This window comes from Dipodomys ordii, unplaced genomic scaffold (assembly GCF_000151885.1).
Source record: "Dipodomys ordii isolate 6190 unplaced genomic scaffold, Dord_2.0 Scaffold90, whole genome shotgun sequence".
NCBI lineage: Eukaryota > Metazoa > Chordata > Mammalia > Rodentia > Heteromyidae > Dipodomys > Dipodomys ordii.
In genome coordinates, this window is record NW_012267306.1 from 4,955,470 (window position 1) to 4,979,551 (window position 24,082).

General features: G+C 34.4%; 1 protein-coding gene across 1 annotated transcript in view; it reads right to left on the reverse strand.

The window, feature by feature from the left end:
• Positions 1–487: 487 nt before the first annotated feature.
• Positions 488–24,082, reverse strand: part of Dbf4 (DBF4 zinc finger) — a 24,107-nt gene continuing 512 nt past the window's right edge. Inside the window, exons 2-12 of the mRNA XM_013026046.1 lie at positions 22,562–22,734; positions 15,981–16,160; positions 13,842–13,892; positions 13,368–13,437; positions 12,904–12,980; positions 9,420–9,456; positions 8,146–8,191; positions 6,179–6,307; positions 5,722–5,836; positions 3,930–4,054; positions 488–1,457 (exon numbers count right to left, since the gene is read on the reverse strand). Of these exons, the coding sequence (XP_012881500.1) occupies positions 488–1,457; positions 3,930–4,054; positions 5,722–5,836; positions 6,179–6,307; positions 8,146–8,191; positions 9,420–9,456; positions 12,904–12,980; positions 13,368–13,437; positions 13,842–13,892; positions 15,981–16,160; positions 22,562–22,734 (1,973 nt within the window). The remainder of the gene's footprint in view (positions 1,458–3,929; positions 4,055–5,721; positions 5,837–6,178; positions 6,308–8,145; positions 8,192–9,419; positions 9,457–12,903; positions 12,981–13,367; positions 13,438–13,841; positions 13,893–15,980; positions 16,161–22,561; positions 22,735–24,082) is intronic.

A 24,082-nucleotide genomic window follows, 5' to 3' on the forward strand; every position in this document is an offset into this window, starting at 1 on the left:
ATGGTAATTTGGTTAAGTTCTTTCTTCTAGTTTTTTTACTCTGGCCAAATAACCTAACTCTTCAAGGCCAAAATACTTTCACAGACCAATTAACTGGATCACTCTCAAGTTCAATGTTTATAAAAACTTTGGATATTCAAATATAGAAAATAATACACTTTGTCTTTCTGTATGAAATTACATGTATTTCAAGAGATCATGTTATCATAAAAATCTATTTCAGTAAACAATGGACATAACTAAATTTATGATGCTTAATTTTTTTCATACCCACATATTTCTTGAAATTAGTTTTCAGTGATAAAGTGGTACCTTTATAATTCTCAGAAAACACTTACAACCACAGAATGGAAAATGAATCACAAGTATACTCCACAACAGGTATCTAATTCTGTAAAAAACTGAAATATTCATTTATTATATTTAAATAGTTCTGTAAACAAAGTAAGCCAAAAATCCTAAAAACTTTAGTATATATTTTTAAACATCAAAAGCCAATAAATGAAGTTGAAGGGGAAGAGAAAAATGTTGATAGCAAAGTATCTGAACTTTCCTTTTCCCAAATATTTAACATTTCACATATACCACTGTTTTCAGTGTAACTTGTAAACCCACAAAACTCTGATTTCTCTCCACTAGTCTGAAATAAGTCCAACAAAGACTGTACTGGTGAAGTACAAATTCTTTTTGCTTCTTGTGCAATAAGAAATTCAGTTTTCTCATCTAATTCGGCATTTGGTTCCAGATTTTCTTTTTTATTTCGTCCTAATAATATTCTCACTTTCTGATGGATTCTACCAGAGGGCAAATCATCAGTTCTGTTGCTGCCACATTCACTGGGTTCCCCAAGAGGACTACAGCATAGAGACTTTGTCTTTATCCTTAGGTGCTCTTGTGAAATGTTCATTGTTGAAAGATCATAACCATGCCCGTTTGTTATATGAAGGTCCTTTTCTTTCAGATCTTTTGATGGAAAAAGGTGCGTATTTGACTTTCCTTTTGGTTGAAGCATACTATTATCTGTACTGGGATGAGAAACTTGTACATATGGATGTAGCCTACTCGGACAATGATCTTCTAAGTCATTCTCATGTACAATTAATTTATGTTCAGATGTGTTAAAAATGATCTCCTGTTTATTTTTATATGGAGGTAGGTGTGTAAAGTTCTGTTTTATGTTATTTTCAGTTGCATTTAACACAGAACATTCATTAATTCTTTTCTCTCTAAATCCTCTCAATTCATTTGAAAGGCAGGGGACAGATTCAGAAATAAACACAAGCTTTTGTTCAGGTTCCTGGGTTTCTGCATACAGAATATTCTGCTTCATCACCTTTCCATTATTTTCACTGGCATCTTTCTGGCAAATATACTGCAATTCACATTTTTCTTTTGGCTCAGTCTTTTTCAGGAAATTTGTAGAAACAGAAGAAAGGGATCTAAAGCTGTATTTTATTCTTTATAAAAACAAAAGAAAAATATTAAAATGAATTCCTGAGTTTACATTAATATCTTGAAATATTAAAAAAACTCACTTAAAATACTATTACAAGAATCTTAATATATTGACAAATTTGGATATTTTTAAAGTAACAAAATTTAAACATAGTTGAAAACCCTACTGTACCGTCTTCTCATCTACATTCTTTTCCTCCCTCTAAGTTAGCCAATATGGCTAACTTGGTATTTAAAATTAGTCTATGTAAACCAAGGTAAAAGCATATTAAGAGAACTGGGTTTGACCCTAATTTTGTGTTTAACATCCTGAAAATGTTTGTAACTTCAATGGTCTAATTTAGATTATGCATATTTACCTCATTTTTCTTGGTAATGTGGACAATGAGTATTTTGGATTAAACCAGCTGTAGAAACATATTATTTATTTTTGTTGGTTGTGGGGCCTGAACTCTGGGCCTGGGTGGTATCCCTCAGCTCTTCAGCTCAAGGCTAGCGCTCTACCACTTGAGCCACAGCACCACTTCCGGCTTTTTCTGCTTATGTTAAGCTGAGGAATCGAACCCAGGGCCTCATGCATGCAAGGCAAGCACTCTAATACTGAGCCACCTTCCCAGTCCCAAGAAACGTATTTATTTTTAAGGAAAAACCAGTATCAAAGTGTGCTAAAAATTAAGTACCTTCATACTTCTAAATATGGTAGATTAGTTTAAAAATATCCCATAGGTATCTGGCCTAAAACATTATTCTTCATGGAACATCTTGATATTCTTAAGATTGATAAGTTTGTACTAGACAATCCTAAATTATGATCCAATTTAAGAAAAGTTAACAGTGCACCAATTATATTTTACAATATACCTATCATAGATAACATTGACAATTATATACTATTTCACTTGACTCTTCTTCCACAATTGTTCCCTTTATATATTATTTATATTATATATTATTCCCTTTATATTTTATTTATACTTTTAAGATTTCCTTCGAATAAATGGATGATAAAAATCTAAAACACTAATCCATTTAGGTTATCTCTTATTAGGCCCATAGATGTTGAGCAAACTGGCACAGGTGAGACTGGTGCAGAAAAAAATAATAAAGGAAAAACAAACTCACAGATTACTAGTTCAGAATTTACTTCAATTTTCAGATAATTTTAAGTTCTTAACAGAAGTCCTATGTAGATTTACTACTCAGAAATATGCTTCCTCTTCAAATGTTATCATCATGAACAATCACTCTGAATGTTACAGAAATTGAACTGTTTCTAAGTCCAAACGTTTTTCTAATTCATCATTAGAAGTTGTATTATAGTGTCTTAACAAACATTAAGAGCTATGATAAGTTGTAATTAAATCATTTAGATTAGCCTAAAAATAGATATGAGGACCAAATAGTCTACTGAGTTATTAACTCTAGGGAACTTTCTTATAAAAACATTAAAATTTTATGTGTATTGGAATAATCAAAGCAGGACTCATTTTGTCAAAAACATAGTTACTGTACACTGAACACTGTACACTGCATTCACACTTGAAAGTTAGTAGTTAGTAAATATTATCAACATGTAGAATTTAAGAGAAATATTTAGTAAAAATATAAACAAGACTTAATAGAAGCACTAGAAAAAAATTTTAAAAAATTTCTTAGGATTGCTGGATATCAGTGACTCATGATTGTAGACCAGCCTGAGCAAAATGTTCTCAGGACTACACCTCAACCAACAGCTGGGTAAAGTGGCACATACTTACTTCCAGCTATGTTGGGAGGCTAAGACAGTGAGAATCAAGTTCCATACAAGCCCTATGTTAGTCTAGGCAAAAATGCTCACAAGACTTCATTTAAACAGAAAAACATGGAAGTGGTGGTATCCATCTATTACTCTGTTACTCTACCTATGACCCTATCTTAAAAATAACCAGAGCAAATAGGCATAGGTATGGTTCAATTAGGACAAAGTCTGTGTAGCTAGTACAAAATCCTGAATTCTAATCCCAGTATTGACAAAATAAAACACTTCTCATAACTAAAAGTTAAAGCCCTTTTTAGTTTGTACACCTTTAATCTGATAATTTTATGGTTCTATAACAAGGACTGGCAAACTAGGCAGCATGTAGGAAGTCTAGTCAATTTTTCTGAATTCAGCTTTGTGGCAAAAGCCATATTCATTTTATAATAGTAAAGCTGAGCTGTTGTAACAGGCTCTTTTAGTCAAAAAAAAAAATAACTATCTGGCTCTTAGCAGACACTTTCATTTCTAAACCACAGTATCAACAGAGACTAAAATCAATCAAGGGCAAATGTTTTGACAGAATAGGTAAAGAGAAGAGAAGAAGGTAAATTATTTAACCATACTGTGTCTTGAAAGCACATCTGCCATCTAAGAAGTAGGAAAGCATTATTTTTAGTGTAATGAACTAATTCAATAATCCAGTAGAATTTAAAAGTGTGGTTGATAAATTAATTACCTTTTCTTTTTAGGTATGTCTCTTTCATATTCCACAAAATCAAAATTTAACTTAGATACAATATCGTCAACAATTTCATATTGGTTACTCTGTGAAAAGCTTCTGTGTTGTTCACTCTGAAGATGCTAAAACAAAAAAACATAAAATTATAATTTTTAAACAGATGCTTTTGTCCAGATTTTGAATGGTTTCATGTCTCTAAAGCTTGTTTCCAATGACTACTCAACTTCTTCCCTGAAAGAAGACAAAAGAAAACCCTTTACTAGGCTTCAAAATAATAAGTAAAATAAAGGTGACTTATGAGAAACCAGTGAAGTTATTTTAACATTTAACATTTAGTGTACCCTAGTTGTTCTGGAAAACACCTTTCCCCCTATTATAATTGAGACTTAACAGTAGTAGAGCTTATATAGACTATTATGCAAAATACTATAAAATAACAGATTAAAAACCCATGAGTTATAAAATCCTACAAGGCAAGTTAAAATAAACAAATGGACCTCAAGTACATATAAAAGACTCATAAGCATAACAAACATTTAACAATAAGCTAAGATTAATAAACAAGACATGCTAGGCTCTGTCCAAGGTTACAGGTCAGGAAGCCAGTATTTGAAAGTGGGCAGTGTGAATCTAAAATTTCTGCCTTTTCATCAGCTTGCAAACTATCTTTAAGACTTTTCAATCATCTTTCCAATCTTTAAAACTCTTATCTCTTATCTTTATCTTATATGTCCTTCTAATTGTTTTTTTTTGTAGTTGTTGTTTTTGTTGGCCATGGGGCTTGAACTCTGGGCCTGGACACTGTCCCTGAGCTCTTCAACTCAAGGCAAGTGCTCTACCTCTTGAGTCACAGTGCTACTTCTGGTTTTCGGGTGGTTAATTGGATATAATAGTCTCATGGACTTTCATGCTGGAGGTTGGCTTTGAACCCCAATCCTCAGATATCAGCTTCCTGCGTAGCTAGGGGCTCTTCTAATTTTTACATTTCTGTTTCTGCTACCTCAAGAGTCCTCAATTTTCAATTTTTTTTACCATCAGTATATGATGAGAAATTATTTAATTGCTCAGGTCCAAAATATAGTCACCTTTCCTTCATCATCTTTCACACTCAGCAAATCTATTAGCAATTTTTAGTACCAACTTTAAAATATATCGTTTGAACATATCTTAAGTACTTCTGCTGCTGTCAAGTTCAGGCCACTATCAGATGTTCTTTGATTACATCAATCAGTTCAGGATCTCCCCTTTTACTTATTTCAATATCTATAATTTTTATTAATTCACTTTTTTCTGGTCTCCACTTAAATGTCAGCTCATCAGTTAGGTACTCCTGTAAAGTCTAAATAAATGGCAAAAACTTCATTCCTGTTTTATGTTTTGTCATAACAGTAATAAATCTTCATCTTATGGTGACAGATTATATTTCCTAACTCTGCACAAGGTAATCTTCACAGAGGTAGGAAATTTGAATCTTTTGTTCAATGTTAATACCCAGCAGTGATCAATGCTTACTTTTCAATATTAATTCCCTCCTAAAAGTCTTAAAATGTAGGATGTTTTAGCACGTGCATGTAGTTCAGTGACAGAGAGCTTGCCTAGCGTAAGTCCCTAACTTTGCTCTCTACCAACACACACACACACACACACACACACACACACACACACACAAATTATTTGTACTTGTCCAGCTTAAAACTGAAATCAGAATCAGAAGCAGTAATGTAAAATGTAACTAACAGATACAATTCAATGTTTAAAAAACATCAATATACAAAGAAAACAAATTTACAGTTTCAAGATCTTCATATTTCTGTAAGCAACATTCACAATATCCTTTTTTTTTCTTCTCTTTCAACTGGAGTTGAACTGAGGATCCACCATATTTGTGGCCATCCATTTGGATTCTGGTGATAGAGGTACATGGTAAAAAAATTACTGCTAACCATAGGAATAATTTTTGAAACTGTCTTAAGTTACTATGTATAAAATTTACTATAATTTGTAGACTTCTGCAGACTATTACATTGTTTAAGAGAAATAAGACATTTTCATTATTTGCAAATACTTTTTACGTACCCACCCAAGTTACCTAAAGTTGTAAAACATGGAATGTTTTATAACAGATACAGACATTAACAATGTATATGTGAAAGTAAGCAAAATATTGACTATAAACACATATATTAACCACTACACCACGGCATAAAGTATTTTAAATATTTCTTTTAAAAATGATTCAAACTAACCTTAGTTTAACTTGAGTTTGCTTTTGAATGCTAGATGCCTTATCTACATCAAATGGACTGCAGGGCTTCTGAGTAGAATAGTTTATAAAAGGCATATTGGTAAATTGAAGATAAAATGGCCTATATAGTCTAAAAGGAAAAAAAACGGAAAAATACATGAGCTTCTTTACTATGAAATAAGTTTTCAAAATCATACAATTCATCTGAAATAGAAACTGAATAGAGGTCAACCTCCCTACAAAGAACCAATTTGTAGGCATAATAATCAATGAAACTTTCAAATTACAGCAAAATATACAACATAACCACTTAAAACTGTACAGTTTTGTCATATTAAATATTGATGTCACAACACTTTGAATCATCTCTACAATTATAATTGAAGCTCTGTTACCATTAAGTTACTTCCTATTCCTCTTTTCCCTCAACTTTTGACAACCACAATCATGTTTGGTCTTATGAATTTGTTACACATATTTCATTTGGTAGGATAAATTTCCACTCTCATTTCACTTAATTTCCTAAGTCTCATTTCATTTTTTTAAGATTTACTATTCCATTGTGTACATACATACGCTTAAGCTACATTTTGTCTACTCATATTTACTAATGAACTTAGATTGGTTTTACATTTTAGTATGTACATACACACTTAAATATGTATATGCTAATATATGTTTATGCATCTTGGATAGCAGCTATCAAAGCATAGGAAATGGTAACTGTCATTATTTTATATTTCTCTAATGATACCTTTTGTGTTGTAGGAGTTTAAAAACTATATTGTGGATATCAATCGCTTACTAGATAAACCATCTATACAAATACTTCTTCCATTTGCTAATTATCTTTATACTGTATTCTATCTAAGAAACCATTGCCAAATCCAGTATCATTAAGTATTTCTCATGTTTTCTTCTAAGATTTTTATAGGTTTATATCTTCGATACATTTTTAAGTTAATTTATGTATGGCATAAGGTCCAATTTTATTCTTTGCATGTAGGTTATGTTCCCTTAATCTTCGTTCAAATAACTGCCCTTTTCCCACTGAATGATTTTTCCCTATCCCTATTAAAATCAACTGACCATGTGATGGTGTGTTTCTGGTATTATACTGTACTATCTTCTATTGTATTCTACTCTGCTAACCTATTTGTCTGCCTAACTGCCAGTATCAAATGTCCTGATTATTGTAGCTTTGTAGAGTTTTGAAATCAAGAAATATGAGAAATCTAGATTTGTTCTTTTAAAGAATTATTCTGGGTATGTGAGGATTCTTAAGATTCCAATTTTAGGGTAGAGTTTTTTTACATCTACAACACAAAACAGTCATTGGAACCATTATATAGATTACATTGGATCTGAAGATTAATTTGGGAAGTATAGATCAGTATCTTAAGAATAAGAAATCTTCAGTTTAATACTTAGTAATTCAGTAGCAAACTTTTAAGCAGCATATGTAGAGTTTTTTTTTGTTGTTGTTGTTGCTGTTTATTTTTGCTGGTATAGTGGCTCAAATACAGAGGCCTCAAGCTTGCTCACCTTTCTTGCTGGAAGTTGATGTTCTATCATTTGAGCCAAGCCTTTGGGTTAACTGAAGATGGGGATCTGAAGAACTTGTCTGCCCTGGAGTGACTTCAAACCTCAATACTCCAGACCTAAGCCTCCTAAGTAGCTATGATCACAGGCATAAGCCACCATTGCCCAGCTTTTTATGAGTGGTTCTTACTTATAATGGAACCTACATTTAACTAGAAAATGACTATTTGAAATACTAAAATATGAGTTGGTTTCATAAGTACTCTTAATCAAATAGTTCAAACACATATCTACTATATGATGAAATTAAATTTAGTCTTGAAGTAATGGTACATGCATATTTGACCAATATAAAGGAACTTAATCATATTAATGGAAATAGATTTTTCCTTAATACTGTACTGAAGTCAGAGATTGGACACTTACTGATCCATATCTTCTACCTTTATAAAAGGCTTCTTGAGTCTTCCTCCTTGAAGATATAGAAAACACAATGTTAGATACCCATAAATCAACAACTTCTTGTAAATAAAACTTTAGTTGGAACTATTTTCCAATATCATCCCATTTCCAGACACAATTGCAGTTGTCATATTCTGAGATTCTTAAACTGAATGGAGGTAACAGAGTCTATGAACAGAATTTAGAAGAATTATAATAGAAAAATTTGAATTGTAATAGAAAAAATATTTTTACTAATGTATAACATAATTTAACATTTTTGCAATTATAAATATAAACAATAAAACATACCTAATATTAGCAACTGTAACTTTGATAACAGAAACAGCAGATATTTTCACATATTGGTTTATTAAAGGTTTCTAAAAAGTTTCACAAATCAGTTTAAAATTACTGTAGAAATTTAAGATATTACTGGTAGACTGTGTTGTGTGTGTGTTCTGATGGCACTGGGATTTGACCTCAGCCTCAAACTTGCTCAGCTTGTACTCCCATAACTCCATAATTCGAGTCACACTTCCAGCCCAGCTTTCTGCTGATTACATTGAAGATGGAGACTAGAGCACTTTTCTTCCCAGGATGGCTTTGAACAGTGATTTTTCAGGTCTCAGCCTCCTAATTAGCTAGGATTGAGTATTAGCTAGGTACCCGCTGGCAGTTCGTTAGATGTTTATAATGTATAAAAAGCACCGCTGGTGGCTCATGCCTGTAATACCTACACAGGAGACTGAGATCTGAGGACCCTGGTTCAAAGAGAACCCGGGTAGGAATGTCTGTGAGACTCTTATCTCCAATTAACCACCAGAAAACAGTTCAAGTGGCAGAGTGCTAGCCTGGATCTGAAGAGTTCAGGGACAGTACCCAAGCCCCCCAGTTCAATCCCCAAAACAAACAAACAAATAAAAAAGGCAGGTATATCACGATTAAAAACTAGTTCATATATTTTAATATAACTAATTTTAGTGATAATCCAATAAAATCTTATGCTAAATTTTTTAATAAAAAATTTTGTAATAACATCTTATAATTTATAACAAAAAAGCAAGTATATCACTACTAAAAACTATTAGATACATTTTAATATAAATGATTTTTCTGATAAGCCAATGAATTTTTCCTATATTTAAAAAATGACCATAAAACCCTATATCATTAAATGGCCATTTATATGATCTTAGAAGATCATGTTTTGTGTTTAGAAGCAACTCAAATATAATTAGACATATCAAAATACTTACTTCTTGTTTTTTGTGTTCCAACAACAACTCTTTTCCCCTATAAAAATAGAGATAAATAGACTAGGTCAAAGCACGACAAAATCAGCACCAGGAAATATGTACATGCAAGAGAAGGAGTGGGACCAAGGGCAGAGGGGTACACAAATGAAGGGGGATAGTAGGGGAGAAGTAATCAAGAATTTGTTGTATATACTATGAAATTAAGGAAAGGGAATGGGTGGACTGAAATGGAGTGACACTGAATCAAGATGAATTATATTCATAAACTGCTTTGTTAAATGGCAAAAAATAAAAAGATTGCATCCTTCTCATCAAAATAATTAAAAAAACTGGTGTGGCTGGGCATTGGTGGCTCACGCCTGTAATCCTAGCTATGCAGGAGGCTGAGATCTGAGGATCTGGGTTCAAAGCCAGTCTGGGCAGGAAACTCCATGAGACTCTTATCTCCAATAAACCACTCAGAAAAGGGGAAGTGGTACTGTGGCTCAAGTTGTAGACCTCAGGGACAGTGCCCAGGTCCAGAGTTCAAGCCCCACAACAGACAAAAAAAAAAAAAAGACTAGGTGTGACAATATAATGAAAAAAGCTACTGCAACTATTCTATGTTTATATGACAAAAAATAATGGAAAATTATTATATCAAATGGGGGGGAAATGAACGCAACCAAAACTCAACCAAAAAAAAATTAAAACAAGATTATTCAAGAATTGAACCACTTAAATATATTAATTAAAAAAAAAGAATTAAAGATACTAACCTGGTAGAATATTGCAAACTACATGTTACAAAATATTCATCAAGTACTTTGTAGTCTATATAACCGTTTTAGCCTTCTCAAGAAAAATCAACCACTAAAGAAAATGAATAAAGGAATTGGTCAAAAACTTACTACTACTCTCTCAGTTCAGTACACTATGAAATAAATATTCTGCAAAACAATCAGTCCCACTGATCATAAATAAAACCTTTGGACAGCATTCAATAAGAAACTATTTTAATATTTAAATATTTAATAGAGTATGCACACTGTGGAGAGTTGATAGATGTGGCACAATGACTAGCTAAAACTATACCAACTTCATCATTCTAGCTAGAACAATAATTGAAGTAACTTCAGTGGTACAAACAATACTAACAGAATCTCTGCAATTTTAACTTTTTCTTCCTGAGTTGCCTCCTAATGGTGGGTGCTATGATCACACTGAGAGTAACTTATCTGTTGTACTATATTACCAAACAGCACATAATTTCATGTCATTGTGTGTGTGTGTGTGTGTGTGTGTGTGTGTGCGTGCATGCTCTCATGCATGGCAGTATGCAACTCAGGATCTCATATTCTCACCATTTTCACTGTAGGCTAATGCTCCACTGTTTGACCCACACCGCTACTTCCAGCATTTTGCTGGTTAATTGGAGATATGAATCTCTTGGAGTTGTCTGCTCAGGCTGACTTTGAAGCTTGATTCTCAAATCTCAATCTCCAGAGTAAATAGGATTTATAGGTGTGAGCCACTTTTTCTATAAACTCTAAAAACATAAAATCATTTTGTTTTTCCTCGGCCCTTTCCCCCCCACTTGACTGTTCATTTTAGTTTACTGATGCTTCATTTTGTCATTTAGATTTTAGTATTAAGACCACCCAATAAATTCTGAATCTCAGTTTTTCATTTCTATGATTTCTGTTACATTTTTAAGAGTTTCTTTTCTATTGCCAATTTATGTTCATTTTTCAGTCTATTTACATTCACTTTTAAAGTATTGTTTAATAATTCTGACATGAAGAGTATCTTGGTGCTGGCATTTGTTTTAATCTGTTTTAGTTTTCAAAGACATATATGATGAGGCTTTGTGCTTAGCCTGCACAGATATTACATTTAAATTAGTCATGTTTGGGCAGTGGTTTAACTAAGGGGTTAATTCTATTTTCAAAGCCCTTACTATGTTTGTTATAGCTCCATCCTTATGTATAACTTAAAAGTTAACCTGAGCACATGTGTGAATTTATATAGAAAGTTAAAGATTCCTTTTTCCAGCTTTGTCCGTTACAAGTATGAGCCACCAGACATCAGTAAGTTCATGTCTTTATAATACAGTCAGTCTCTAAGAAACTTCCTTTCAATTCCATTTATTTAAGGGTAGGATGAAGAAGACCACTGGAAAATGATCTAAAAAACATGAGAAGCAAGAGAAAAGCAAAGAGATGACAGAAATTCCAGAAAAGAACAGGTATAAGGAGGGAACGGACAATTTCTGGGAGAATGAGTATGTCTGGTTTACAAAATATCCAAGTAATTTGGCAAATCTGACAGGAAATTTATAACTTGTAGGTTGAAAATGATTGGGAAGTATGAGAGGAGATCTGGGCAGTATAGAGAGGAATTATAAAGCTAGAGCAATGCATAGGGTATGGAAGTATCAAGAGAGGTGTTATTGTATTTGTTTTTAAAAAACAGAAATGGGCTGAATATCTATAAAGGCTTCAATGAAAAAACTAGGCAAAAGATTGAAGATATGGAATTCTAACAGAGTAATGCTCAATATGGTAGTTTAACAAATATCTGTTTATCTATTATATCATCTGGAGCAATCAAAAAGCATATTCCTTATTTATCTTCCAAAAATGGGCTCACTATATTAGAAATTTATGTGGTTATCGGCTAATTTTAGCATTTTTCTACAGAATAAATGAAAGTATTTAAGAACAGAGGTAATGACAAGGAGTGGGAGGGGAGTGGGGAGAACACCCAAAAAAGTATGCCACAATCACAATCCTGAAGTTCAATCATTCACATCAATTCAGAAATATTCATATAATATACATACTGTTAGAAATTTTTTTTTTTTGGGTCCGGTCGTGGGGCCTGAACTCTGGGCCTGGGCACTGTCCCTCAGCTCTTCAGCTCAAGGCTAGCGCTCTACCACTTGAGCCACAGCGCCACTTCCAGCTTTTGTCTTTTTGCTTATGTGGTGCTGAGGAATCGAACCCAGGGCCTCAGGCATGCAAGGCAAGCGCTCTACCACTGAGCCATCTTCCCAGCCCCGACTGTTAGAAAATTTTATCAATGTTTTTTACATTGCAGGAAAAATTTAAGACACAGATAAACAAAATATTGAACTTGATGACTTTCTATTTTTGTGCCAGTCCTGGGGCTTGTACACAGGGCCTTGGTGTTTTTTAATCAAGACTAGGACATCAACCACTTGAGCCACAGCTCTAACTCTGGCTTTCTGCTGGTTAATTATAGGTAAGTGTTTTATGGACCTTCCAGCCCAAACTGGCTTTAAAATGTGATCCTCAGATCTCAAGCCAACTGAGTAGCTAGGATTATAGGTGTGAGCCACCTGCATGTGGCTTGATGGCTTTTTAAAAGTAGTTAGAATATTTTTTGAAGACAACAATTTTTATCAAACTACATTTATATGTATATAAGGAACTATCACAAACAAACTGTATAATATACAATTTTTTAAAAGACAACATACCACATCTCTTACAGAAGTACTTGGTTTCTTGAGCAAACACAGTTCTTTCTTCCTTTGTTCAATGTAGTGTCTAATGTCTTATTAAAAAAAGAATTCAAGATCAGCATTTTATTGTTGGAGTAAAATGGGGACACACATACACACGTACCTTTTTTGGTAGTGCTAGTGTTTGAACTGGAGTTTCACACTAGTTAGGCAAGTACTCTACTACTTGAGCCAATACTTCCTCCTCCCCTTTTTTGTTAAGTTCTTGGATACAGTATTATATTTTTGACAAGGACTGCAATTTTTCTACTTATGCCTGTCAGGATGCTAATCTTAATACCTGGCTAACTACTGTAGTAGGTGAATGATTTACTATTACAGGCAAATCCCTTTTACCAAGATTTCCATTATGTAGCTAGGAACCAAGGGATAGATATGGGCACTTATAAAATGTCAAAAGACAATTTTAGGATCCTTACCATCAATATGAAGAATTTTTACACCCCACGACAAGGCATTTGATAATATACTATTCGAAGGAATAAAATCCTGTAAAATAGAAATTTGAGAATTTGTCTAGGAAACTGCTCTTTAAAATGAGCCATTTAAATAATATTTAAAGCTTTATATCACCAAAGTGGTTATTCATAAAAGTTCCTATAAAGTTTTAGTAGCAGTAAGACTATGTATTTTTCTTTTGGAATTTCTAAAATAACACACAATATTTCCATACTCTTGGGAATTTAGTGTGTGCTATAAGGCAAATTTCAAAAGCTTTCAGTAATACATTAAAAGGCCACAAGATGGGGATGTTTCTTCATTAAAAGGATTTTTTGTAAAATGAGGTTTTTCCTGTTAGAAATGAATGGAAGAGTATTTCAAGGGTATATATAACTTGCAGCTGAATTTTTAATGACAGAATATACAGGGTGAACTTTTAAAGTTCCACTTACATGATCCTTGATAGCTTTTTCGACTAATAGTTTTCCCCGGCTTAGATAAACCTATAGAAAGACCAAGGAAGAGACACTTAAAGAGAGAAATAGTGGGTGAATACAGTCATAATACTCAATGTATTTCCGTGAAAATGGAACCAGGAAGTTTGAAATAATGGCTGAAGTTGGAATATACTGATGGGGTAGAATAGGTGGTGACAATGATCGAGATGCATTTACACATAAATTAATATGTCTAATCAAAATTCCTTTGTACAACTATTTAAAGATAATACAAAAAAATTAACTACAAGGTTTGAAAAGAGTTGTAATTGCGTCACTGCAGTAAAGGTTTTTTGGAAACATAAATAATATAAATACAGAATTTCTTTAGGATCTTGACAAAATAAGTCTTAGGTCAGTATAATAGCAAATTCTACTCAATGCGAAAAATAAAATACTTAAGTTCCACTGGACTTTTAAAATTTTTATTGTCAGTCATGGGGCTTGAACTCAGGGCTTGGGCGCTGTCCCTGAGATTTTTTGCTAGAGGCTAGTGCTATACCACTTTGAACCATAGCTCCACTTGCAGTTTTCTGGTGGTTAATTAGAGGTGAGAGTCTAACAGACTTTCCTGCCTGGGCTAGCTATGAACCCTAATCTTAGCCTCCTGAAGAGCTAGAATTATAGGTGTGAGCTACCAGGACCTGGCTCCACTAGACTTTTTTGCTGCTCCTAGGGCTTGAACTCTGGGCCTGGGAGATATCCCTGAGCCTCTGTGCTTAAGGCTAGCTTTACCATTGTAGCCACAGCTCCACTTCTGGCTTTTTCTGAGTAGTTTAGTAGAGAGAAGAGTCTCATGGACTTTCCTGCCTAAGCTGGCTTTGAACATGATCCTCAGATTTCAGTCTCCTGAGTAACTAGGATTACAGGCATGAGTCACTGGCCCCTGGGCAAACTTTTATTTTCAACATGCTCTTTAGCTGAAAGAATGCATGGGACTTCGTTTTTCTTCAATATTGTCTCTTTTCTGAAGAGAATTCTTTTGTAACTCATTTTTCCTATTAGTTTCATCCTCATTTTCCCTACTTTTCACATGGCTATAGTAGATCAGTTGAAGGGGGATGTTTTCAAAATAATGTATTTACGTTATTTTTACATTATATTTACATTTATTTTACATAATTTTATGTTAAACATTTTATCTCGTAATCTCTTCTCCTAATTAAATGTTGTATCTATCTATCAATGTCTGGCCAATGGAGTAGAACAAATATGACATCAGTAATTCTGTAAGAAAAGGGGGCAACCTGTTGCCAGAGCGATCCCACTTGAGGCTTTGTAGGCCTTGACTCATCACAATCATTGAATTCTGCCAGATGTTCAAAAACAACTATAAGTCATTATGGTTATGTTCTAATTACACCTGATGGACAATAAAATCTGAATTTCAATGATTTCTCATAAAATGTTCTTTTGATTTTATTTTCCCCTATCAACCAAAAAAAAAAAAAAAAAGAACGATGTCTTACCAGCTATAGGAAAACAGGCAGCAAGCCATATTTGGCCAATTTACTTATTTCTACTTGGAAATTTGAAACGGCTTCCCATTTTTTCTTTCTTTTGCCAGGCTGGGGCTTGAACTCAGGCCCTAGGCACCTTCCCTGAGCTTCTTTTGCTAAAGGTTAGCAGTCTACCACTTGAGCCACAGTGCCTCTTGTAGCTTTTTCTGTTTATGGGGTACTAAGGGATCAAAGCCAGGGTTTCATACATGCTAGGCAAACACTTAGCCACATTCCTAGCCCTCCATTTCTTCTTAATAAGAGTTTATTAACTTTCAGTTGTGAATTACTCTGAAAAACAAAAGCCAACCTAGAGTATTCATTAGAAATCAGGATTTACCCTGTACGATTTAAGGGAAAATACCTTTGAAAAAGACAGAAACCTATTTGACAAATGAACTATTATAGGATTACTACTAGAAACCATGAGCTAAATGAGTGGTATATTTCTCTAGTCCTACTATTTGGGACAAGGAGATGGAAGGACCAAAAGTTCCAGGCCAGCCTGAGCTACACAGAAAGACATGAAAAAGAAAAGTATGAAATTCTCAGAATTCAGCCTTTCTGAATGCCTCAAAGCTTATTTAACACTTACTGTATCTGGAGATTTAAATGAACTTCCATCATGGCTGGGATGAGGTGAAGTAGTTTCTGCAGTATATGCAGATTCTGGACTTGGTACAGGAGAGATTCGACCCAATGTCTGTGCATATTTTGCTTCCTTTTTACTTGAAATAAGATAACTGATATCTTTGCTGAGAAATTCTTCAACTCGCTAAAGGAAAAAAATATTTTTAAGTAAGTAACCTATAAGCTGTTTATATACCAGACTAAGTTTAACACTTCATTGTCATAAAATTTAACATCCTATACATTGGTAGCTTTTATGTTACATTTTTTTGAACCTAGGGTTGAGGAAGTATAATGGTAAATAACATGTGCTAGCTATTAATCTTAAGTACTTTATCCTAATTAATGAAATCCTCAGTATTATCCACATTTCTCAGAGGAGAAAACTGAAGACACCTGAAGCCACTACAGTTGTAAATAAAAGAATATGAACACAAGATATCCCATATCTTAAGAAGCTTGCACTATGCACCTAAAGTGTGACCAAATTACTTAAATGTTTACATTTAATTAACTTAAATATCTAAAATAGCTTGTTGGAAGATAATTACCCCACTAAAACATTTAAAAATAACTGCTTTAATTGTTGCAATTTATAAGTGCCTATGCCAAAGCCACTATTACTGTAAATTACCCATATCTAGAAAAAGGAAGATTAAGCAGAAACTATAATACTAATAGTAGCTGAGCACCAGCAGCTCATGCTTATAATCCTAGTTACATAGGAGGCTGAGATCTGGAATCTATCCCAGGCAGAAAAGTCCTCAAGTCTCCATCTCCAACTAATGAGCAAAAAGTTGGGCTACAGACATGACTAAAGTGACAGAGTTCCAGACATGAGCAAGAAAGCTGAATGAACTCAGGGGTTGTGAGTTCGAGTCCCAGCACCTGAAAAAAATAAATAGCTTTATAAAATGCAACCCAGGTACAGGTGACTCACATAGGTAATCCTAGCTACTCAGGAGGCTGAGATCTGCATACCTGTCAGCTATATGAAAGAAAAGTCAGGAACAATGCCCAGGCCCTAAGTTCAAGCTCTAAAACTGGTTCACACACCCAAAATATGCACATTGAGCCAAGTAAAGGTGGTTCATGTCTGTATCCTAGTTACTCAGGAGGTTGAGATTTGAAGGATCAAAGTCAGGCTAAGCAGAAAAGTCTCTGGGATTCCATTTCCAATTGACTAGCAAGAAAGCAGAGCACCAACCCTGAGTAGGCAAGCCAGCACTGAGTTTAATCCCTAGAACTGGATTAAATAGATGCTGAGTAAAAACATGACTAAACAGAAAGGTATTCCTCATCAATAATTATAAATGTCTGCTTAAGTGAAGACTTCTAAAAATATTTCAGACACCTTTAATTTCTATAGAATCTCATACTATAAAAGGGAATACTAAAATGAAGCAAGGTTTCATTGATAAGTCAATTTCATCAAATCACTACTCAGAACTTGTCAGGAAGATTAAACTTAATTAAATGCAAATCCTTTTTTCCTGCTCAGCCATAAATTCAGTTTTGCTAGCCAGCTAATAAAACATACACAGGTATTTGTTCTAAGAATTACAAACTCATGTAAGACCAGGAAATTCATATAATACTATCTTCATTTTCAGAAATGCAAATCCTAGCAATACCACAACTTTTAATTTTTCAAGAGAAACACAATTTCCTAAAACATTTTATTTGGACCAAACATAAATCACTTTGATCATTTCAGAGTATAATTCAACGGTAACAAGCTATTTGCCATATTATACAATTATCATTACTATCCATTCCATAACTTTTTCAGGATGCTAAATTTAAAAGCCAGCCTGGGCTGGCTTTGAACCTCAATCCTCAGCTCTCGGTCTCCCCAGTAGCTAGGATTACAGGTGGGAGCAGTGGTGTCCAACTCACCCAGCCACTTTCTTACTCTTTGATAGTAGCCATACAAATTGGAACGACACACTGTGGATTTGATCTGTAATGCCCTAATGATTAGATTGATGAGCATCTCTGCATGCTTGCTGGCTATTAGTACTCTTCTTTGAAGAAATATAGGTCTTTGGCCCATTTAAAAATTGAGTTGTTTTCTACTGTGGGACTGTAATAAAGTGTCTATATTTCTTCATATTAATCAGTTATCAGATATAAAATTTACAAACAGTTTCTACTATTCTCCGAGCTATCATTTCACTTTATAATTTCCTTTGAGCCACAGAGTTTTTAATTGTGTCTAAAGTCCAATTTATCTACTTTTTTCGTTCATTGTATATGCCTTTGGAATTATATTCAATAAATCATTGCCAAATCCAATAATTTATATAAGGGGAAATCCAGATTTCTCCCTGTATTTTCTTCTTTAAAAAAATTAATTTTGTCAAGGTGCTGTACAGAGGGGTTACAGTAACATACGTAAGGTAGTTAGTACATCTTACTGTCAAACTTGTTATCCCCTCCCTCATTTTCCTCCCAGTTTCCAACTACCCCCCAAGTTGTATAGTTCATTTCCAACATATTGTCTAATGAGTAACACTGCTACATTGGTTTGCCCTTTGTCCTAGGATTTTACCTTTTGCATTTAGTTCTTCCCAAGCTCAAAATATGTTGGAAATTTTTAAGTTGCACAAACCCTGTAGATAAGTATTTCTATTTTATGTTCATTTTGCTTGGTGTGTTCCTACGAGGTCTTCAAGATCCAGGTGTAACATCTCTTATGAGTGCTAATGTCTGAGAGGTCATTCTCATCTATGAATTATAATAGCAATGTCTTTGTATTTCTGCTGAAACAGCCACACTTCTCTATTGTATATTGTCTTAACCTCTTGCTAAATCGATAATTCTTACAAAGTAGACCTTATCTTACTTATTTTTACATCCTCAGCACCTAAAGCAGTGCTGGTATATAGGAGACACTGGCGAAATAATTTCTGAATGAGCTTCCATGTGCTATATATATCTTTTATTTTTTGGTAGTAGTGAAGTTTTAACTCAGGGCTTTTGCTAAACAAATGCTCTACCTTCTGAGCCATGTTGCCTACTCTTTTTCATGTTTGTTTGTTTTTTTCCAGAGGGTCTTGTGCTTTCTGTTGAACCAACCAGGGACTTATATCTATTCATTCTGTGAAGCTAGACTCAAATGCTAGCATGCTGTTTATTAAGATGAGATGGAGTTTTGCTTTTTGGCCAGGCTGGCCTCAGACTATTACTCTTCCAAATGCTACCCTTCAAGTAGCTGGACAGGAATGACCACCTGGCTGGCATCACATATATATGCCCTGCATACTATATGTATTTGTTCAATTAGTATTACTATGGTATTTGATTTATTAGAAACGTATGCCTTTCAAAGAGTAAACTCAAAATTTATTTCTGATGACTCAAGGTCACAACACAAAATATATAACTCTTGTTTTCAAATTCATGACAGACCATGGTATCATCCCTTGCATATCTGTTTTCCTCCAACTGCCCTATTATAATCAAAACTATTTAGATATGGATCTAAATGTAGATAGTTCTATCTTTTTGTTTTTCCTGAGACATGGTCTATGTAACCCAGACCTGTGACTCAAAATCTTCCTGACTCGGCCTCCCAAATGTTCAGATTATAGGCATGAGTTGATCAAAGCCAGCTCAGCATCATTAAGACAGTATTGCTTTTCTTGCCACTATTAAAGATAATTCTTCATTATGTCTGAATTTACTGCTCTATACTTAGTGTTTAAATTGATTAGATATGCCATAGAGATAAATGATATTAATATATTTTTATTAGAACTAGAAAGAAAACAGAATTGGTCAATTAAATAAAAAGAAACCATCAGGGATGATCTGAGGTAATAAAAAGGATAAAGGGAGTGAGTAAAACTGAAATTTAAAGAATAATTACATTCTTTTAAAGGAATGTCTATTCAATAAAATTAGTTATTAATACTGTATCCTAACCCTTACAATTCATATCTAGAGGTCAAAGTTCCTTTATATTCACATAGGCAATCTTTATGACAAAATCTTTTTAGTGATAGAAATCTTTTTAGTGGTAGAGATGGAAAATGTACTAGAGACAGAAGTCAGGACCTAAAGAATGAATACAATTGAATTACATGGTAGAGACAGTATGAAGAGAGATTAGACAATTCTTTTTAAAGTTAATAAGTCAAATTAAACTGGAAACTTACAACTTTGGGAAAAATTTTGAAAACATGCTTTTAATATGCTCATAAAGGTACCTAAAACCATTTTAGGATAGAGATTTTAAGTGTGTAAGATCAAAGAGCTTAACAACTACTATGTATGGCAGAAATAATTAAAAATTTGTCTAATTAAAGTACTAGAGAAACTGCTTTTGGAATGAGGAAGAAAACACAACAAGGGTAAGAGTAGGGATGGAAAGAAGGAACCAAGAAAAAAGGAGGAAAGAAAGGACCAAGAAAGGAAAAGGAGGACAGGATTCCTACCATAGCCACTGTGCTAGGACTTTAGCCAGAGTTCTTTTAGGTTTTCAATTTTGGACTTCTGAATATTATTTTTCTGAAGGATTCCACATCTTTAAAACATAAATAAATTACCACTGATTTAGAAAAACTAAACCTAGAGTTAACAGGCTAATCACCATATTTAAAAAAGCTAGAAAACTGTGTATCATGCAGCCACAGTCCAGCCACTGTAAAGGAAGAGAGTTGTGGTGTGTTGTTACTCTGGAATACTTCGATGATTACTACTCTGATTAGACCAGTCACACATCATCTCTGGACCTCAACTACTTCATTTCTAAAATAATCTTCACCCTAGAGTAAAGCCCTTAACTAATTAACAATACACCCTTGGGAGATAACATGAATATGGTGGCAGAGCTATTAAACATTACATTTACAAATGCAGTTATATGGGCATTATGATCAGTATAACTCCTATTATAAACATGAGACTTTTCACATGTGAAAATAAACAGCAAAAATAGAAAAACTTTTAGAAGATAGGTAAGTAAAATATCACAACAAGTGCTTCCAGAAAAAAATATTTTGGGTTTCTAGCCTGAGAGTAAAATGATAGGACTCATGTAATCAAAGTTGTTAATCTTGAGAAACTTAAAAGTCTAATAGGAATTTTGTTTGCATGTGTGCTGGTCCTGGGGCTTGAACTCAGGACTTGGTCCATGTTCCTGAGCTTTTGTGCTCAAAACTAGTGCTCCACTTCTAGCTTTATGGTGATTAATGAGGGGAAAAAATCCTCAAGTACTTCCCTGTGTGGGATGGCTTAGAATTGGGATCCTCAGATCTCAACTTCTAAGTGGCTAAAATTACAGGCCTAAGCCACCCAGGTTCTACTAGCAGAACTTTTTGAATAAGAAAAATCTTAGTAACTTCACTTGCTAATATTCAACCAGTATTAACTTTAATCCAAAGAAATCTTAGAATTTTACCTGAGTTTTCTAATTTCCTAACCATCTAATCATCATACAAGGTAGGAAAGAAGGTTAAAAAATTAATCCAAGCCGGGCACTGGTGGCTCAGGCCTGTAATCCTAGCTACTCAGGAGGCTGAGATCTGAGGAACGAGGTTCAAAGCCAGCCCGGGCAGGAAAGACCATGAGACTCCTATCTCCAACAAACCACCAGAAAACCGGAAGTGGCGCTGTAGCTCAAATGGTAGAGCGCTCGCCTTGAGCTGAAGAGCTGAGGGACAGCGCCCAGGCCCGGAGTTCAAGCCCCACGACCGACAAAAAAAAAAAAAAAAAATTAATCCAAAATTATGTTCCTTTAATGACATTCATTCTGTTTACTTAGTATTTCTCAAGATATGCAGTAGACTCTTGGTATATAGTTAAGTAAAAACTATGAATACTCAAGATATATAGAGTTCAGTAGCATACTTATAATGCTTGATTCATTTCAGATAACACCACAAAACTTCTGCTAAAGACATGTTGTTTTTCAACAAATCTGCCTTTTGAAATTGTCGCTTAAATTAAGCACTTCATATTTCCCCTTTTTGGCTTGGGCAGATTATCCTAAGTTTTTTACTTTGCACATTTTCATAAAACTAAGTACAGGGAAACAGTAGATAGCAAGGTGATTTTTGTTAACTGAGCTATACAGTGCATACAATTTTCATTTTTGAAATTCGTTTGATTTTTTTACATTTACTTTTGACCATGCTCAGTCAAAACCATACATAATAAAACCACAAATAAGTAGCCTACATGTATATGATATATAGCTCTTCAATAATTATCATCAAGCAGCTCTTGTTATCTGGAAGATAACCTAACATCACAATGAGAAGGCAATGAGCAGCTTACTGGGATACGGGAAATTTTATTCCTTACATTTTGGGAATTGGACCACCAATCAGAGATACCTGAACGTTTTGTCCAGCTACAAAGGATTAAAAGATAATGTTTTTCTTTCTTTTTATTGGCTTTAGGAACTGAGTCTAAGGCCTCATATATGCTAGGCAGGTGCTCTACCACTTAATGTCACTTCTAGGCCCCAAATAGCTGTTCATTAATGCTAAAGAGAATAACAGATTAAAAAAAATTGAGTGTACACTTTTCACTTACCCCTCCCAGATCCTTTATGTCCTTCTGAAGTTTTTCGGATATAGTGACAGAAGGTAAGTCAAGGTAAAATATTTTCCCCCAAAATGGCTTGTATTTGGATTTTTCTGGTCTGCTCTCAGGTTTCAGAGAATTCAGAGATAGTCTGTTCTTTTCATTTTTGACTTGGAGTCCACCTGTTATTTAGAAATGCTCAGAATTAAACATTTATGCAAATGAAATTCTTACTGTTTAAAATGTCATTATGTAATAATATAGAAAGGGGAAATCCTTACGGTCACATCAATGTACTTACATTACAATTTAGGACAAAGCAAAATGATTATGTGCATTCAGATTGTATGCTGAAAAGTAACAGTTGAATCAGTAGGAAATATTCTTGTGTGTATTCCTATTTTACATATTAAGGAATGGAACTAAATAAACCCCTCTCTCTAAAAGGATTCTTTCTTAGGGAAGTGGAGCTGTGGCTCAAAGTGGTAGAGCCCTAGCCTTGAACAAAAAAGATCAGGGACAATGCCCAGGCTCTGAGTTCAAGCCCCACGACTGACAAAAACAAAAGATTTCTTAGGATGCAAATTTCACCTACAAATATTTACCCAGTGTCTGATGTTCCCTTGAACAATCAAATCCAATACATCAAATTTTTAATTTTCAACCCTAGTAAACCAATTTTTTAAAATTTTTTCTAATTCTTAAAATTACTTTTAGTTTTACCAAGATTTAAATTCAAACAGTTCCTTTGTCAGTATAATTCATCATAATCAATAACACTCCTCTCATCATTCTCCTCCATCTCTTCCACCCCACCCAATCCCCTCTACCCTTGACCTTACCTTCCATCCCACAACATGGGTTCCAGCTCTCTGCCATACATTGTTAAGCTGTTAAGTTATTCAAAAGAAGTTTCACCACTGGAATACAAATGTCAAATAAAACACTTGCCTAGGCAAAAAGACTGCTTCAGTGACATTACTTAGTCCTTTAAGGACTAGTGAGTGAAATTTTAGTTTCCTCTACAGCTTGTCTGTTAAGGAGAATTACACGCTCAGTGTATGTACGTGTGACTAAACGGATCCCCTGGGAGCTACACCACTACATTCACTTCAGCTGAGACAGGAGCGAGCGGTGACCACACACAAACACACTTCCTATTTAACTTCTTAACTTAATATTTAACTTTAATCAAATGAAGCAACTGAGAATGAAGTAGGCTTTTGTTTCCGTTTGTCTAGAAAGTCGAAATCGGCAATGAGTGTTAAAATACAAATGCTTCCACCCAAGAAGAAAAACCTGAATACCCAAAGTAAACAACCCGGCAACGACAACAGCGACGAAGATCCACCCACAACCACACTGATTATGAACTGAAAGCTTTCATACAGGGAAGCGAGCGCGCAGGCTCCGAGGGCCGGTCGCCGGGAGGGGCCCCGACGCGCCCACGGTCGGCGGGTTTCTGCCTGGGGTTCCACCCGGGTCTGCGGGACTGCGGGCCGGGGCCGGGGCTGCGGGAATGCGGGGCTG